General features: G+C 40.1%; 1 protein-coding gene across 1 annotated transcript in view; it reads left to right on the plus strand.

Annotated features, from left to right (window-relative positions):
• stx1b (syntaxin 1B) overlaps positions 1–19,229 on the plus strand; it is a 68,148-nt gene that overhangs the window by 41,637 nt on the left and 7,282 nt on the right. The window contains exons 5-9 of the mRNA XM_012856608.3: positions 10,653–10,726; positions 11,832–11,940; positions 14,075–14,148; positions 17,532–17,669; positions 17,745–17,855. Of these exons, the coding sequence (XP_012712062.1) occupies positions 10,653–10,726; positions 11,832–11,940; positions 14,075–14,148; positions 17,532–17,669; positions 17,745–17,855 (506 nt within the window). The remainder of the gene's footprint in view (positions 1–10,652; positions 10,727–11,831; positions 11,941–14,074; positions 14,149–17,531; positions 17,670–17,744; positions 17,856–19,229) is intronic.

A 19,229-nucleotide genomic window follows, 5' to 3' on the forward strand; every position in this document is an offset into this window, starting at 1 on the left:
AAAGTTCCACCTGCAAAATTTCACCTGTGCCCAATGCACTGATGTGTCACGTGATCAAATGAGCGTAATTTGATTGGTTAGAAGTGGCTCAACTCAATCTAGTGCTGATTGCTTTGGCTTGAGTCACAGGAAGGTCAATACACTGGCAGGCAACTTTTTACAGGTTCATTTCTTTCGCTGGTGCAATTAAAGTGGCATAAATAATCATTTACCATAATTTAACAGGATAAAGATTCAGAGTTATAAATTCATTGTCTATAAAAAGTCTCAAATTAATTATGTCCCCACAATTTAACTGATGTTAATTACTTTAACTATAATTCAGTTCTGAAGATAGTTGAACGCTCATATTCAGCTGACAAACTGACTAACTGCTATAATAAATATTTAAATAATGAGACTCTGGTGTATGATGTCAGCAAAGGGGATTTAATGTAATTCTGAAATCAAGTCAGGTAATTGGTATTTGTTGCCATGTTGATTTCTATATTTCGTGTATCTAATGTGATACGCCATATTAACTGTTGAGAGATAACATGTTTGCCCTGTGTACTCATTCACCTCCTGGTTGACTTGACTTCTGTGTTACATTGATAATTGGTCAACATTTGGGGGAAACCTGGTTCAATCAGGAGACATCCTTCTTAATTTAGATAGAATAGAATTTTGATTTTGTAAAATGCCTTGAGATGACATGTTTCATGAATTTGCGCTATATAAATGAAAATGAATTGAAATGAATAAAATAGCTCTTTCTCTGAATCTGTCCAAATTAATTAGTCATCCAAAATAGTAACAATCCAGGGTCCAGACTAGGAAGAAGTTGTAATTTAACACATCTATTTGACCCTTCTTCACTTCTATCACACACCTAACATGGAATCCTTGTTTGGCGCGTCTGTAAGTTCAGCATAATTTATTGCATTTAAAAGCAGGTACCCCACACTTTTTATCTCTTTGTAAGGTGCATTAATTTGTAAGAATAAACTTAATTTAAAAGGGTCTGAATTTAGCTGAGGATAGTCAAGACTGAAATAAGAATAAATTTAGGCACAAAAGCGACGTCACGTCTCTTGTTCATAGGATGTTATTGTCTGTGAAAACAGAAATTGTTTTTTTTCCCAGCAGCTGCATTAAACAGGGAATATTTGTGTGCTGCATGCATTCATAGAATATTGTCACTCTGAGGATAATCATGCATATTAACCTTCAGCTGCATGAGAAGATTAAAATATTCAGAAACTGTAGCAGTGTTTTATCAAGCTGTAATCAGCAACACAAACACAGAGAGAAAGACAAGCCAACGAGCTTAAAGCTACAGAGACACAGAGAGAGCGGCTGCTGCAGCGTGCTGGCATGCTGAAAGTTCAAGGACAACCCTGCTTTAATGTGAACAGCCAGGAGATGGACTACAACACACACACACTGACTGTACATATGCAGACTGAGGATAACTGTGATGCTGGTGATGAAGCTATAATTGGAATCCCCACGAGGCAGCACGGGGTTTTCGTCCCCACACAGACAAAAACTCTGCACCATCTCTTACTGTAGACCGAAAACCCTCAGGAAGTGGTTCAGTGTTTGAAGAGTCCACCTGCTCATACATGGTGATCATTACCATGTTTGGCCGACTGACTGTGGAGCTGAGAGCTTTTTAAAACAGCCAGAATCTTTAGAATCTCTTTAAACAACCTTTTACTAAAGGTTGATGAGACATCCTGCTCATAAAATGACAAATTGTATGACAGGGATTCTAAGCCCTTATGTTCAAAGGTCTAAATATGGCTTTAATATGAGAACAGAGCTCCCGGGTAGCTAGAGATGAGCAAATAATTATGAATATGATTAGATTAAAAGCACAAACTAAATAAATAGCACTTTATACACTCATTCAATAGGCAGCTATATTTACTTCTCTAAGGTCATTAGGTACACCTGGTCTGGCGTTCTGTTAGCTGTGACATCATCAGGGGAGGCAGATCATCCGCTATTACCATCTGACATAGAAAGTACTCCTGGGTCAATGTGAGCTTCTATGCTTTCTGTGTCTCTGCTCTGTCTTCTCTACCATAGAAAGTACTCCTGGGTCAATGTGAGCTTCTGTGCTTTCTGTGTCTCTGCTCTGTCTTCTCTACCATAGAAAGTACTCCTGGGGCAATGTGAGCTTCTGAGCTTTCTGTGTCTCTGCTCTGTCTTCTCTAAGCCCCAGTGGGTGGAGGCAGATGAGCGTTCACACTGAGCCTGGTTCTGGTTCTGCTGGAGGTTCTCCTCCCTGTTAAAGGGGAGTTTTCCTCTCCACTGTCGCTTCATGCATGCTCAGTATGAGGGATTGCTGCAAAGCCATCAACAATGCAGACGACTGTCCACTGTGGCTCTACGCTCTTTCAGGAGGAGTGAATGCTGCTTGGAGAGACTTGATGCAACCTGCTGGGTTTCCTTAGAGAGGAAACTTTCTCACCAACCTGGAGGATCTGATGGAATTTAACTTTATAAAGAGCCTTGATGATGACATGTTTCATGAATTGGTGCTATATAAATAAAATTCTATTGAATTTAATTGCTGGTTTCTTACAGATTGTGTCAGGTATGTGGTTGTTGGTGGTGGACCAAATTGCTGGCAAGAACCCGGGAGTTGCATGTTGAAGTGAAAAGTGATTTGTTAAATAATAAACAGAAGGTTTACCGGTAGGCAGGAAAAACAGGAACCAGGAAGGTTAAGACCAGAACCGGGTTGGTATAACTGAGAACCTGACAAAGAGTGAAGGTGGGCTGGGCTAACAAACAAGAACAAATTACTGAAATCATAATGAGAGGAAAATTAACTACTGACAGAAACAAGAATCTACAGATAATAAACAATACGAATGAGATGCAAAACATAAACAGACTGCAGGATCCACAGGAACTTAAAACTAAGTAATCAAACCTCTGGGGTTCCTGACAGGTTGACATTGTGTTAGTTTGCTGCCAAAACTCTTTCTCTCATAGAAGTGCTGTTATAAATGTATTTGATCAGCAGCTCTGGGCTTCTACTTTCACTCCAAAATCATGTGGAAGCAGCGACTTTATGCCCAATTTTTGTTTACTAAATAATGACAATGACGAGCCTGTTGTGTGTTTTTGTTAACTTGTGATATTGGAATACTTTTAGATTCTGTTAAAGATTTTTTTAAATCATTTCTAATTTGTCCTGGATCACAAAACACTGGAGTTGAAGAAAGATGCACTTTCTTTTTACTGTGACTCTTTGTTTTAAATCACATATATTGCAACATGATGTTTTTTTTTTTCAGTTCTCTACAACTGCAAATTCCAAACTGTGAGGCTTTTTTTTTCTGTTGACAGTTTTTATTATTCTCACATTTCACTTCAGCTCTGCTCAGATCCTATAATTTAGGAGGGATTTTTACATAAGAACAAATAAGCACGCGTCAGCCTTTTTTCAACTAAAAAGGCTAAACATGTCCTCAAAAATACACATGAGAACACACAATCTGTTGCTTACTCACCCAGTTTTCATCTCACTGTCACATATAAAGACAACAACACCCAGGAATACAGTGCACCCACACACACACACACACACACACACACACACACACACACACACACACACACACACACACACTGATACTGCTGAGTCATCGCAGATCCAGCAGGGCGCTGCCACGCCACAGGCTGGGAAATGCACACAAACAATTCCTGTAGAAAAAAATGTCAGGACGTGACATTGACTCCCACCACCAGCCATCATCACTGTACACTGAGCATTTCTGCAAACAGGTAATGAGTTTCATTAAGGAGACGCCTGAGACAGTTGGTCCCCACAATGATGCTAAACTCATGTAGGGCCCAAAATGCAGTTAAACAAGAACAAATACACACACACACACACACACAGAGCTGATTAGGTATTAATTGGCTCATATCTCCTGCTCAGATCTTCTATGATGATTTCTGTCTATCTGAACCCACACAACTAAAGTTTTGGGGTCATATATGTACCTCTCCAGGTCTCTTTACATAATATCACAATAGTCGCATGTTAAAGGAGAGTTCCTCCAAATTTAAGGTGATTTTTCTTTCATTTCTGCAGGTTTAAGCCATTGAGACCTTCTACTACACTTGCATTTATATGATTTTTTGCATCAGTTGGACTTCATTTATAGAGTCACAAATTTTAAACCAAAAGGTTGAGAGATTTGTCTGAAATATCCTTTTTTTTCTTAAAGTTGTCATATTGATTTTAGAAATTAATAAGTAACCTGGTCATTTATATTTAACTAATTTAAAACTATTAACATCTTCAGATAACCATATGCTTCACAAAATATCCAGGCTCAACTAATGAATATTTATAGATCATGACCAGCCTTAGATTTATGCGATTCATTTCTTTAAATCATATTAGATCCATTAGCAAGAGGAGGTTCAAGAATCCTTTTTTAATTACCTGCATCTGCCCTGAGTTGTTGGTTTACAACTGCATGATTTATTCACGATAACTGCTAAACACGGAACACAGAGCTATTTTTCTTTTATCAGGTGAACTTGTGTCATATTTACACCACAAAGAAAGGCAACATATTCATAGTAACAGAGTATTATAACAAAATAAGTTACAACAGAGCAGATATTGAATTGGTAGGTACAGGCAAGAAATACTTTGTCAAATATCCAGCAAGTATATAGTTTAAAGAGCGGTCACCCAACCACTTCAAAGCTAAAAGTGTATTTTATACCTGCATAAAAAATTTAACTGAGATGTAATGTGGAAATCCAGTATCAATGTTGGGAGGGGCAATAAACAGAGATTCTCAAGACAAATCTTTGGTGTAAATGTCAAAGAAAAATGTGATTTAGAGAGCCAGTCACAGTCAAATATTGTTTCAACATTTAGTGTGATTTTGTGTGAAAAGTGCCACAGTGCGTGCTATGGAGGTACAAGATGAATCTGTGTTTCTTTTTTTTTAAGACGGAGCTACTTTTATACCCCACAGCAGCAGAGCTACCGACGTCAGCAGTTACATCACAAAAACTTTTTAACCAACAGCAATACAGATTTGCCCTGGTCATATAAACACACTGAGAATTTTAGACACAAAAGCAGGATTTCAACAAATGTGCACTAATTTGTCAAAAATAATGACCGTGATATGTAGACAGCACTATAAGAGAGTAATATTAACAGTATATGGGCAAAAAAGTTGATTTGGGGGTGAGTTACTCGTTAAATAAAATAATTTGTGATTGCTGAACAAACATCAGATGACGTTTTTAAATGATGATGTGTTAGAAGAAGCAGAAAAGCAGTCATATTGTGACAGTTTTGTTGTTCAGTACTGTTCAAATAACCGTTACGTCTTATACACGGATCAGCAAACTGGGATGGTTATTTTGCCTAAACAAATTTAGTTAAAACTTTGTCATCAATCATAAAATATTGACCTAAGCTAATTTATAGCAACAGCTTGGCTGTTAAGGCAAGATATTTCGAAAAAGCATCTCAGTATAATTTATAAAATTAAGTTACATTTTGGTTTCACCATAACAGTATTCAGTTGTAATAAAGCTGATTTAATTTGAGATCATAACAAAGTTGTTGAACCAGTCAGTCTCATAATTTCTCAGAAGTAATTTAAAATAAATTAATAACTAATTTCCAGTGAGTTCTTGCTGTCACACACTAAACAAAGACACAAACGTTTCTGTTTATTTATTTGAAATTAACAAAGAGAAAAAACAACTTAAAAATGTGAAACATTGACAAATGCTGGAAATAAAAATTTGCTCACACATGATTAAAACATAGCTAACTCTAATCCATGCAGTAAAAAGAACAGTAAAGCAATCATAATTAAACCGCATTGAAAATCGCATTGAGAATTGCTAGGAGCTTATAGGTTTCTCAGAAGAAGGTGTTTTACGGCACAATTCCGAAAGCTAATACCTGAGTTTGCTCTAAATGACAAAGATGGGGAGAGGAATGTAATCAAAGTCCCAAAGCTAGCTTTGCTATCAGGTAACTGAGCTAGCACCAGAAAGCAGCTACTATAGAAAAAACAGAGTGTCTTACTTAAGGTCTGACTCGTCAATTCAAGTTTTGCAAAACTAGCCATGGGTCTCTGTAGGTGTTTGGTTCCAAAATCTGCCTTGCATAATGGCACAAGAACAGTTTGATGAGCCTGAGCTTGCTCCAGGGATGAAATGGGAAGATTCTTGGATAACTGGAAGATCCAGTAGCTAAGAATATATGGGCATAACTTTAAAAAATAGCTAAGCAGAGTGTGTCTCCAAACCGAAATATACAAGGCAGACAAACTGAACATTTAACTCAGCAGAAGAGAGATTATGCAAAAATGTCTTCCTGGTCCTGATGGGAAAGCTTTCTGAACCAGTAGTCCCTGTGGACCAGTCAGGTGGGAGCTGGCCAGCCAATCAGAAACAGGCTCTGGACAAACATATGAGCGGACTTACATGGATGAATTTATTTTAACCTTTTTACTAATTTTTCAGTAGCTTTCCCTTCGATGTCAGATACTTTTCTGCAAACAGATCTAAATGAACAGTCACTTCCGCAATATTAAATATCTTGTGAATGATGTTTCCACGTTTATTTGGACCTACTGTAAACTTAAACATATAACCACTTCACTAAATAACACATTTAAAGTTTGACAGCATTGATAACCAATAAATACATTTACAGGAATTATGAATAACATCAAAGCTTCCTGGATTTCTATGTCAGTGACAGAAAACTAGAAACCTGATAATAAAACTGTTCTCTTGTGCTCTCAGGCCTTTAGATAAGCAAAACCCTACCAAGTGTAGCCTGTCCCATCCTGACTCGTCTGCTTTTCTTATACTCTGCGTTGTGTGTGCGTGTTCATCCAAGAACCAGCAGACCAAGACCACTGACAAGGCAGGTTTATTCTGTTTAAAACAAAAATAATATTTAGCACAGCATTGGTTTCAACCAGGCTTCCATATGTACTCCTCTCCCAAGCGCAGCTCGGCGCGAACTGAGGTGAGTAAATAAAGCCAACCAAAGTTTTTCTCAATGTTTACAAATAAAATACCATTAAAATAAAACCCAAAACAAAAATGACCTACCCAACAGTTACAATTTTATGTATTTAAAATCAGATTAACAAGGGAACTTAGTACAATATGAACATCCACTGATGTCAGTACATTTGTTTAATAATTAAAGATAAAAAAGGAACTCACGTACCTGTTTAAAACAAAAATAATATTCAGCACAGCATCGGTTTCAACCAGGCTTCCATATGTACTCCTTCAATGAAAATAATAGGAAACCTCAGAACCACATTTTACATGACAAAGCCTATTAAATATCACCAAACTGGGAATTAGCGCTGAACAGTGCCCAATAAAATGCTGTGCCTAATATAAAAATCATCTTATAACCTTCAATTAAGTAAATAACAATAAAAAAAACAATGTGAATCTACCAAACTTAAGTTTTAAGGCATAATAAGCATCTTAACAAGTAAATTGAAGAACCCGCTCCGCAGACTCACCTCTCCCAAGCGCAGCTCAGAGCGTGCTGAGGTGAGTAGCGGGAATACACAGGAAATGGCGCAAACAGGAAGTACGAAAATAAAAGCTTCTCCACCAAAATAAAATACTACATGTAAACCAAGAAAACAATGAAAATGGATTTGGGGTGAAATATAATATAGCCTTCTTTTCACACTTGTTGCACAAGGTCATGTACTCATGTACTTTTGGGTTGCCAGGACCACCATCAGCATGGATCAGTTTGCTTTGACTAAACCTTTGGTCCTACGATGCCGACTGGAGTGACCTGCAGAAAGGCAGTTCTGTAAGGAAAAGTTAACATCTCAGGTCTGTGTGCTGCGTCCTGAGAAGAACCGTAGCTGAAGACACGCGGTCGGACGACGCCAGTGTTGGTTGTTTATATCTTACCACATGTTGCTTAGTGAAACTCTGCAGAATGACATAAGTTCCCCACATTTTAATGCAGATAAAGTACACTTTCAGTTTGCAATCTGAATTGACAGAATGTGTCTCCGTGAAACTTTAAACATTGGTTTATTTCAGGCTGCAGCTCAGCTTTGTGTCTAATGTTCGGCAGACGTGTTTATCCAGTGAGACGATGTAGAACCTGAGAGCAGGCATGGAGGAAAGTCCAGGGTAGAGATGCTCTCTGAAGGGTCTTCCTGAAGTCTTTTTCAGATAATTTTTCTGGTTAGAGCTTTAAATCTGTTCTTATTGACCTCGATGACTGAATGCTGAAAGCCTCGTTGGTCAAATCTGATTCTGGTTCAGGATCTTCCTCCTGGGCGGTTTCTTTAGAAGCTGCAGTGATCACAGTGATCCTCAGTGAGGAACATGTAATTAAACCGCCGCTCCTAAATTAAATAACTGCAGAGTGATGAGGAGAGGGGAACGACGAAGGACGAGTTTGATTCAGTCTCTTCAGTTTAGGTTAAAACTGAAGAAGGTTTTAACCTTTTCACACATCTTTACATACCATTAAAGATGTGAGAAAGTCTTATATTGAATTATCGTTCATCACAGCAGCAGTTTCTCACTCTGGAGATGGTAGAAAAGTCCAAGCTTTAATTTGATGATGTTTATGTATGTGGAAAAAAGAATCCCACAAGATAAATAACTGATTTCTTTTATTTAATGACTGATCAAGATGGACCTTGAATGCCATGTTCTCTTGTCCTTCCCATTTTGAAGAGTTGATAAGAGTAAAAGGCCTGCTGGTTCCATTTAAATCTAGTTTAAATGGATCATTGGAGGTGCTGACACCTTCGGAACCGGATATTTTCACTTATGTGCTCAAATTAAAGGTTTTATTTTTAAAATTGTTCTGCTGCAAATTTGTTTCATTTCTGATCTGTAGTTCCTGGAGATTCTGGGTATTTGGAGGATGAACTTTAGAAAGTCACTTTTCCACATTAGCTGCAGAGATCGAGACAAATAAAAAGTTTTTTTATATTATTTCAGTCACGGGACTCGTCCAGCTGGTCTGAGTAGGAGAAGCAAGCTGCAAACATTCTGGGACTTAAGCAGGCTAATAAAACACTGCTGTATTATCAAATGTCTATGATTAACAGTTTGATATTATGGTAACATTTATATTTAATGATACTTTCTCTGCACGTTGTTGTACACTCTGTCTTCATGCTCTTCGTGTTTCACAATAAATGTATTGCATGTTTCCTGGTTTCACTTTAAAACCTGGTTTCTCTGTGGTTCCTGAAAAGCTGCTGTACTTTTATGTAACAAGCTTTACCGAATATATCCGCTCCTTTGTTAAAAACCGGACTTTCTGAACTTGGTGGAACCAGGTTCTCCTTTTTTGCCCCTTGGATATGAAGCTCTTCAGGCAGAACTGAAGCTTGAAGCTTTAATTTCTCTGGGAACGTTTAAAGCTCTAACTGAAGAACGCTGCTGCTGTTTTAAAGCTGAACCATCTGCCTGTTTTTCGTTAATCCTGCCGGGATTTTCTATTAATTTCATCGTTTAAAGGTAGAGTCTGCAATTTCTCCAAAAGTTTAGCTAAGTCCCTTTTTGAATAACTGCGCCAGAACGTCTTACCTGCTCTTCCACTCCTCGGGGGTATCGCGTGAAAAACAAAATCTCCCAAATCCACTCTGGTCTTTTTTCTTTCTACTGATTCCTTCCTCTTCTTCTCATAAACATGAACACGGTTCACTTCTTGTGACTCTCAGCCACTAGTCTACAATGAACGGCTAACACTGAAGCTAACTGCTAAGCTAACCGCTAAGCTAACCAGATACACAAACACTAGTGCGTAGTCGGTAAGTGGAAACTAACAATGAAAGAGCACGCACACTGGCGTTACGTGAGCGTGTTAGAATGATGACATGTGGGACGACCAATAGAAAAGGTGATTTCCCACAAACCTGAGGGACAGAGGGTGGTGAGAGCAGAACCAAAACTCTGACCAATCGCTGCCATTCAGCCCAAACAGCAGTGATTGGTCAGTTTTTACACGCCTGCAGCACCCACAGAGATATAATTGTTTAACCTCCTTTTTCTGAATACATAATGTATTGACTACTTTCAGGATGAAAAGACCATTTTACCCAGTATAACAAAAAGTGTTTCTGAACAGGATTACCAATTATAGCTTTAATTCAGATCTTTTAGATAATATCTGTGGGATATTGTGGGTAAATGTCCCAGAGGAGAACTGTTAAATAATTGACCATTCTGCGGCCACCCCAGTTATTTTTCTGAATAATGTGGTGTTTTTATTGTTGAGTCCATGGAAAAGGTGAAAACCTGGACCTGCTGTACATCTATGGGTGAAGACCTTTGTGCTCCATACTTCTCCAGAGCATCAACTCCCAGAAACCTGTTGTGCATTTTACTGTGTCTTTAGTCTTTAGTTTTCTCTGCTTATGTTTTCTCACATTTGTGGAGAAATCTGTGAATCTAAGCCAGGAAACTGCAGCGGAGCCGGTGGCGGTGTGCAGAGAAACTAAAGCTTATTGTAAAACAATTTACAACTGGACTAAACGTGGGTCAGACCCTAGGATCACATTGTGGTTATGGTACTAAAATGTTTTTTGATAAAACAGCCCAGATACATTATCTGCATCTTTGTGTTTCTGCAGCAATCGAGCAGAGCATCGAGCAGGAGGAGGGTCTCAACAGATCATCAGCGGACCTCCGGATCCGTAAGACACAGGTGGGTCGGGTCCGGACTCCCGTCACATTCAAACCTGTCCTGTCACAGAATCAGTATATAAAATATCAAACCTGTCATCACAAAGCCAGTTACATCTGGATAGCTGGGCACCAGTTACTGCTGCTGCTGATCCTACCGGTTCAAACTAATATTCATGACTTATCACCTCCCATAATCCTTCTGGACTCACATTCTGGAGTTTTATCGCTAAAATCATTTTGTTTCAACATTTAAATTCATTCTTGCTACAAGGTCCTCCTAAACTTTCTGCCTTCTACCTGAAATCACTCTGCTCCATGCCTTGATCCCAGAACCATCCATATTGCTTATGACTGTCCTTTAATTAGTGAGGAACCAACCAAACTGTGAGAAATATTTCTAGGAGACATCTTTTCACCACCCTGTGTACCTTTGAGACTTACTTTAACAAATAAGGACGTTTTGTCTGAAACAGTAAAAAGTGATTTAGTAATACAGAACTATTATATGTTGTTAACTTGTTATTATTTATAGTAGATGTCATATTCACAGCTATACATATCTGCAACATTTTATTCTCTTCAGTTGATATTTATAGAGACTCTCTAAGATGAAGTTTAAATGCTAAAGTCATTGAAATGATATCGGGCCGCAAAAAGCTACAACCTTTGAGCACCAAGTTAGTTTGACTTTATAATTTATCTGCCATTCTAATTCTTTTAGCTAATAATGTGTTTTTGTTTAGATCTTGTTCTCTTTTGTTCCTGTTTTCTTTTGTTCTTGTGCTAAATAAAGTCTATTTAAAAAAAAGCTGCAGGATCCAGCTCTGTGATTGGCTGCAGCCTTCATGACTGCTGCCGCCCAGTGGACAGGAAAGGAACTGCAGTTACTGCAGGATCAGAAGCGGCTCACTCAGATCTACAGACTGAAAACATTTCCATCAGTCATGTTTACTGTTTTTAGATTTCTGCAGCTATATTTCAACATTTGGTTCCATCTAAATCAAAATGGGCCATTTTACAGGAAAATATTCTGATTATCTGAACTGACGTAATAAAGCTCCAGCTTTGGTTTATAGCATTTCCCTCTTCAACCAGTTTACGTTCTCCTGCTTGTGTTCCTGCAGCACTCGACGCTGTCACGTAAATTTGTGGAGGTGATGACCGAGTACAACACCACGCAGTCCAAGTACCGCGACCGCTGCAAGGACCGCATCCAGAGACAGCTGGAAATCAGTGAGTTCAGAACACAACAGAACCAGCACACAGCGTGATGCACAACTGAACACAGCAGATCCAACAATAAGGCAGCAGCGGCCCAAATGCTGGAGCTGCTGGAGGACCACATGTGCTGTCATGGTCCAAAGCTTCTGCAGAGACACAAATGCTGCAGCTTCAGTGTTTGTGGAGAGTGATCCGGTGATCTGTTAGCAATGGTTGTCTGCAAAGAGCATCATTGCTTTGCTTCCAAACAGCCTCGCCTGCAGGAAAACGCTGCTGAGAACATTACAGCTGAAGGAACATCAAGAACTCCAAGCAGAGCAGATCTGCTGCAAAGAAGAAATCCAAGATGTCCGAGACGGTCCTTCAGGAACATTCAAGCTCTGCAGGAAGAACCGGGATGGGTCGCAGAAGGCAGGAGAAACCGAACCTTCTCTGACGGATAGTTTAGAACAGTTGAGAGCTACCATGAATGCTGCACGAACCAGCAGTGAAGGATCCCCATCCAACTCATGCACGGAGTAGCTCCTCATCCAAGAACCACTGAGTCCGAGAACTCTGTGCCGAATAAAGTGCGGATCAAAACCTCCGAGAGCAACTTCTTCCAACCAACCAGGAACAGCTTGGTGGTGATCTGTGGATTTTGTTTCCTTGGAGTCACAAAGCTGGGATTAGCTCGCAGGTTGGGTCCCGTTGGCAGGATTCAGGAAGAAAGACCGTGAGAATATTCACCCTGAGCAGGAATTTTATTTGTTGATAAAAGCATTTAAAACAGATGAAATGTCCTTAAGTTTTTGTTCCAAATCAACAGCTGAAGATAATGGATTTTAGAAACCACCTAAATATGCAGGACTTGGATTCAAAGAACCAAAGAGCTCCGCAAACATCTTCAGAAGGAGTCGTAAAACAGAAACAGGAGTCTGCTGACTCAGCAGTCTGGATGTTTTCATGTCACCTGAAATCCTGAGCGTTGCTCTCAGTTTCCAGCCATGCGGTGTTAACAGGGAATCTGTTGAAGGGTTAATTATTGTCTGGCTGAACAGCAGACCCAGACAGACCCTCGTTAGGCTGAGCAGGACAGATTAAAGCGGGCAAACGCTGCAGAGGTGATGCAGCTATTTTTCACTCAGCACTTTAACTGTGACCTTCACACGCTGGCAGCTCAGTGCTGCAGTTAAAGGAGAGACTTTCTAACTTTATAAAACACTCAGGCTCTTTAGGTCTCAGTGAAAGGCTTCTGGGACATGTTTTTCTGGTCTATCAGGGTTCCCTTTTCTCCGCAACTCTCTGAATCTGAAACATGTTTCTTAAGCGTCCAGATTAAATCCACTGCCTCTGATCCATCCCTCGGGAACTAATCTGTCATGATGGATGCGCTGAACTCCTGCAGGCAGGAGCAATGAATGCTGATAAAGCCAGATAAACCCTCAGCAGCACTGGAGCTGGACGGACTTGGAGTATTTTCAAAGCCTCAGATTAGAAACTGTTGCTGATGGAGCTCCTTTATGGACCTGCATCTCCCCAAACATAAGGAACCACAACCTCTTCCAGACCAGACTGCACACTGGCGGTGCATGCCAGGGATGAGAGATATATCCAACAGGAGGCGCTAAACGCACATGATGCATGTATATGTGAGATATCAAAGGTGAAAGGATGCAGAGAAGCATGTTGCAGGTGACCAGCCCTGACATTTCAGTGTTAGGTCTTAGAGAGCCTCTGGCCTGGTGGATAATGTGGATTCAAACAGTTTGGAGGATTTGGGTTTGACTAACCCTGTCTTAGAATGATGCTTGGACGTTTTGCAGTTTCTGGACAACAGCCGGGATCTGTGAAAAGAGAAGTCCTGAAACATAACATTTTAACTATGAACTGTTTTCTGCTGGGTGAGATCCTGAAAAGTGCTGCTTTCATGCTTCAGCTTCCTTCTGTTCGTTGGACTTTAGTCGCTGATGGGTTGATACAACAATGAAGCAGACGCTGAGTCGTGTAAAAACCTGAGATTCAGATTCATCTGAATTATGCACTCCATCCGAGGCATTGTTAAGGCTGCATAATGACAACAAATATTGCTGATTCCTGATGACCTTTAAGCTTTTCTGTATCCCTAAATAATCTCTCTGCTTCTCTCTCTGTGCTCTGTCTACAGCTGGAAGAACCACCACCAACGAAGAGCTGGAGGACATGTTGGAGAGTGGCAAACTGGCCATCTTCACCGATGATGTAAGCACTGCACCTGAGGTCACTTTAACCTGCAGCATTCTGCTTCCTGCACGCATTATCATGTGGTCAGGGTGCAGAATGGCCACAAGGTGCGCTGAAACATCAAGTGAAGACGGCATTTGTCTCAGGAAATATGGGGGGAGAGAAAAGCAGCCACTGCTTTTACTTTGAAGGAGCTCTCTGTGTTTTCTTCTCCTTCAAATTGAAAGCGCTCACATCTGCTGGGACCAGTAATATGGGAAATGACAAAACACCTGGCTGTCAGCTGAGCTCCTCTGATTGAAGCCATGTCTGTTGTGATGTCACAGTGTGGCGGTCAATCGGCAGAGGCCGGTAAAGTTCAGGTTTACAGCAGGTGATGAGTTAGCCTGAGCAGGTAAGTTGGTCTAACCATCAATGAACAGGAGAAGGGATGACAACCATCAGTTCAAACAATTCAGAAAAGCTACTAAAGCTACTCTGCAGCGCCACGAGAGCCTATCTTAAGTTTTTCATGTTTTTTATGTACTTCTAACAGTGTGTGGGTCCCTGTATTTTTGCCTTTCAACTCACAGCATGGAAATTACCATTTTGTGGTCAATTTTGCTGCTTATTTTAATTTATATAGCATTTGTTTTTTGGGGGCCGAGGGGGACAACAACATTAATGTATACACAAGGGATCAGCTGCTAGCAATCACTAATAGCCCAGCTACCACCGCAGAAATCCCCCAGAAGACAAGGGTAAAGAGTTCGGCAGGCAGAAGCCAACCTAGCTGGAGGAGAAGCTACAGACCAGCCTTTCCATCCATCATCGTGGGGAATCTAAGATCCCTCACAAATAAAGAGGAGTAATTAGCAACACTAACCCGTCATCAGTGCATCTACAGAGAGGCTGGCTTACTGATGCTAACAGAGACTTGGCTAACACAGCAAATTCTGGGCTCCAGCGTATAAATAGATGATTTCCATCTGCGGTAAGAAGCAAGGAGGGGGCGTGGCTTTGTATGTTAATTACAGATGGTGCAGCTCTGGACATGTTACGATTACCAGGATGATTTGAGCTAAGGATATTGAGCTGCCAGGTGTTGGGCTGAGGCCATATATGATCCCAAGAGAGTTCTCACACGTTATCGCGATAGCAGCATATGTGCGCCCGTCTCCAAACACTTTAGCAGCCTGTTACGTCATCCACACAGTTACTAGCAATCTACAAGCACTAACCCTAACACAGGCTGTTTTTTCTGATCTCAGGGGACTTTAACCATGCATCCCTTTCCACCACCTTCCCCACCTTTAATCAGGATGTTACCTTTAACACTGGAGACAATAAAACAATAGACTAACTGCATGTAAACCACAAAGAGGCATATGTACAGTTAATCACCCCTCATTCCCTTGGGGGACTCAGATCATAACCTGGTTCACCTCGAACCTGTGTACAAACCCCTTGTACACAGAGAACCAGTTAAAACACGCACAGAGAGGAAATGGTCTGAGGAGGCCTGACTGCTTCAGCTCCACTGTGTGGGATGAGCTCTTCTATCCTTATGAAGAGGACATAGATGAGGACTTTGCCCCTCATGAAAGTTAGATGATTCTCCAAGAGCAGACCCTGGAAAAACCCTGAGATAAAAGCTTTACTAAAGGAGAAGAAGAGGGCTTTCAGGTCAGGCATGTCGCTTCATGCTTGCTCAGTATGAGGGATTGCTGCAAAGCCATGTACAATGCAGATGACTCTCCCTGTGGCTCTACGATTCTTCAGGAGTGAATGCTGCTTGTCAGGACTTTGATGCAATCAACCGGTTTCCTTATATAGGGAAGAAATTGAGGAAGAAAATCAGAGAAGGAAGAAAACAGCTACAGGAAAAATGGAGGCGCAGCTACATGACAACAATATTAGTAAAGTTTCGAAAAGCCAGAAAACAACATCATGTCACAAACAAAACGCCCAGACTGTAGGTGACTTCACCTGGGTGAAAAAGCTGAATCACCACTTTCTGAGGTTTAGGAGTTCCTCTTTATTAAAAGTGATTCTCAAATGGCTGCAGAGAGCAGAACAAAAACATGCAAAAAGCAAGAGATTGAGGCTGCCATCAGTGGCATTGTCTATATTGTTACCAATCATAAAATAATTCTAGCAAATCTGCATTTTTTGTTTAGCATATAATTTCAAATAATCTGCTTGCTAAATTGTTTAGTTTTTAATTAAAAAAACATTTATTTAATTTAGAAACTAATATAGATAATTACAGACTAATTCAAGTTAAACTGGAAGCTAGGTCTTTCTAATTAATCATTATTTTTTTCCTTTAAATGTTGTACTTTGTGTACAACTGTGCTGTACAAACAAACTTCTCCTAGCTAACCTAGTAGCTACGTCCAAAGAATCATAAGCTAACTGTATGTTCATGATAGCAAAGCTACCTGCTGTTAACATTTAATACTATACATGTTGTAGATGCATGGTTTTCATTCTGTTCTTGATGACCCACAGAATTAAACTGCTGATAAATGTTAAAATACAAGGCAATTTTCTTTCTCTATTTTCTTCCTTACACCATTTTTTATATGTTATGTTGCATCAGATTTTAGATTTTACTCTCTTTTTTTAAAGTTACTAAAACTGGTATCTGAAGTACAACCATATTTTTTGGACAATAAATCGATCCGGAATATAAATCAGAAAATGCCTTATAAAGAGGAATAAAACATATATAAGTCTCATAGCACTGTATAAAATGGAACATACCTGGGATGTTGAATGAAGTAAATTAGCATAACAAGCCACCAACTCCTGTGGCCTGCCCGTTTCAGCATACCGGACTCGTTACACTGAAAGTTTTCAAAATTACGTTGAAATTAGACTGCGAGCGTAGCGGTGCTACATTTTCACATGCATCAATTGTAAACTGCCTGGACAACATGCCTGTAAGCTAGCGCTAGCTGTTATTAGCTTCATGGTCAGCCCATTAAAGGTTCTGTTGTGGTCTGGGCCCTTCAAGCTGCACCATGCAACGCTCCGCTGCGTGAATGATACTGAAACAGTGAAACAACATAGGTACATGTGTTCAGTCTTTTCATTTGTAAGTGGTACAGGAGCAGCATATAGTTTTCACAAGCCTAGAGCACCCTCTTGTGGCTATAGACGGTAATGTTTACTCCTTAGTTCATGTTGGTCAGTATAATTTACTATTTAAATTTGATATATAAGTCGCACCTGACCAGAAGTTGTAGGATTAGCCAAACTATGAAAAAGGTGTGATTTTATTGCTAGATTTTAGAAACCCTTTGAGGCTTTCTATTTTCACAAATCTCTGTTTGTACATTGTGTTTATGTAGGCTTAGGGGGTTTTAGATGATAAAGCAGAGAAGCAATTATTTATTTCTTTAAAACTTCTGCAGATCAAAATGGACTCTCAGATGACCAAACAGGCCCTGAACGAGATCGAGACCCGACACACCGAGATCATCAAGCTGGAAAACAGCATCCGTGAGCTCCACGACATGTTCGTCGACATGGCCATGCTTGTCGAGAGCCAGGTAGATGGTGCAAGAAAGGACAGATTGAGGGGTTGTGTGTTGTGGTACCATATTCAATTCTGACATTTCTTTTAGGGAGAAATGATTGACAGAATTGAGTACAATGTAGAACACTCCGTCGACTATGTGGAGCGAGCCGTCTCCGACACCAAGAAGGCCGTAAAATACCAGAGCCAGGCTCGCAAGGTAAGAAATTACTCTCTTTTTTTCTCCTGATGAAACTCTGCTCTGAAGTTAACTGTTGTTCCAGAAGTCCTCTTTTTTCTGAAGGCGAATTATCGACCTTCGAGCTAAATATTATAAAGGGTTGGACTGCTCTGATTGGTCAGTTCATGTTGTCCGATTGGTTTCTGAACGACCTCCATGCAGCCATTTGCCCATAAAAGGCTGGACTCTGTCTGAGCGCCCCAGGACCCCTTTCCTTAAGATCCCTCTGGGGATCTCAAGGTTTGGCTGTACTTTTCAAACTTAAAACCTGCACGGCTTTCATTGCAGTTCTCATTTTAAACAGTGGGTGTCACTGCAGGTAAAATTAGCCTCTTTTCAACAGTCGGTTGCACCAGGAGAATCTATAGAGGAAGTTAATTTCCTAATAACTTACTCAGACTACATAGCTTGACCTTAAAAATTACGTTTAGGTGTTTTTAAAAGCACCAGCAACATTTCAAGATAAATATTTACCCGTCTATATATAAAATACATTTGCTTGTAAAAATAAACGTTCTTTCAGACTCTTTCCTGCTACTCTCCCAGTTTGGTGAGATCTATTCGTACCACAGACGAAATGCTTAAAAAAATGAGAACATATCAACTGGTCAAAGCAACAGAACATGCCTCCTCCTGACGGGGTGCGCGTCGACATGTTGCATTAGTGAGGACAGAGACAGGACGAAAAACCTCTCAGTGAGATATGTCTAAAACACTTTCAGAGACAGATATCAGGAAGAATTTTACATCAGCTTCCCTACACCATTGATGAAGAAGAGCAGTGACTCTACTCCGAGCTCCTTCTGTTTAGTGAAGTCTCTCATATGAACAGTCGTAAAACTGCTTGAATCACCACCAACTTTTATAGACCAGTTTGACAATCTCAATTACCACAGAAGTTACGTTTTCTGGAGTATTTTCCCCATATGGTCTCACAAGACTGATTGCTTCTGGATGAGAGGTCAGAAATCAGAATGTGAGAGTCAGTACCCCCGTATGAGGACTCTATGGTCAAAGAACAAAGTTATTTAGATCAAACAGGGAAACCAGATCCTCAGCCAGGTGCCAGGCCTTGTTGTGTGTGCTATTGATGACGTCACCAGGTACATCCATCACTGTGGACCCGTCTCTTAAAGAACAGGCCATACCTGGAACGGGTGCAGAATGGATTTGGCACTAGTCTACTAGGTAGAGACCTTTGTGGCATAAACTCCATTCATTGAAATCGGTTTTATCGGGGCAGCATTAACTTGTTGGACAAAATAAAGTGAAGTTATAGATGTAATGTGTGCTAAATTACAAACGTTTAGCATAATTTTATAGGAAATAAAGTGACCATTAAGATAGCTAACC

This window comes from Fundulus heteroclitus, chromosome 16, assembly GCF_011125445.2.
Source record: "Fundulus heteroclitus isolate FHET01 chromosome 16, MU-UCD_Fhet_4.1, whole genome shotgun sequence".
Classification (NCBI taxonomy): domain Eukaryota; kingdom Metazoa; phylum Chordata; class Actinopteri; order Cyprinodontiformes; family Fundulidae; genus Fundulus; species Fundulus heteroclitus.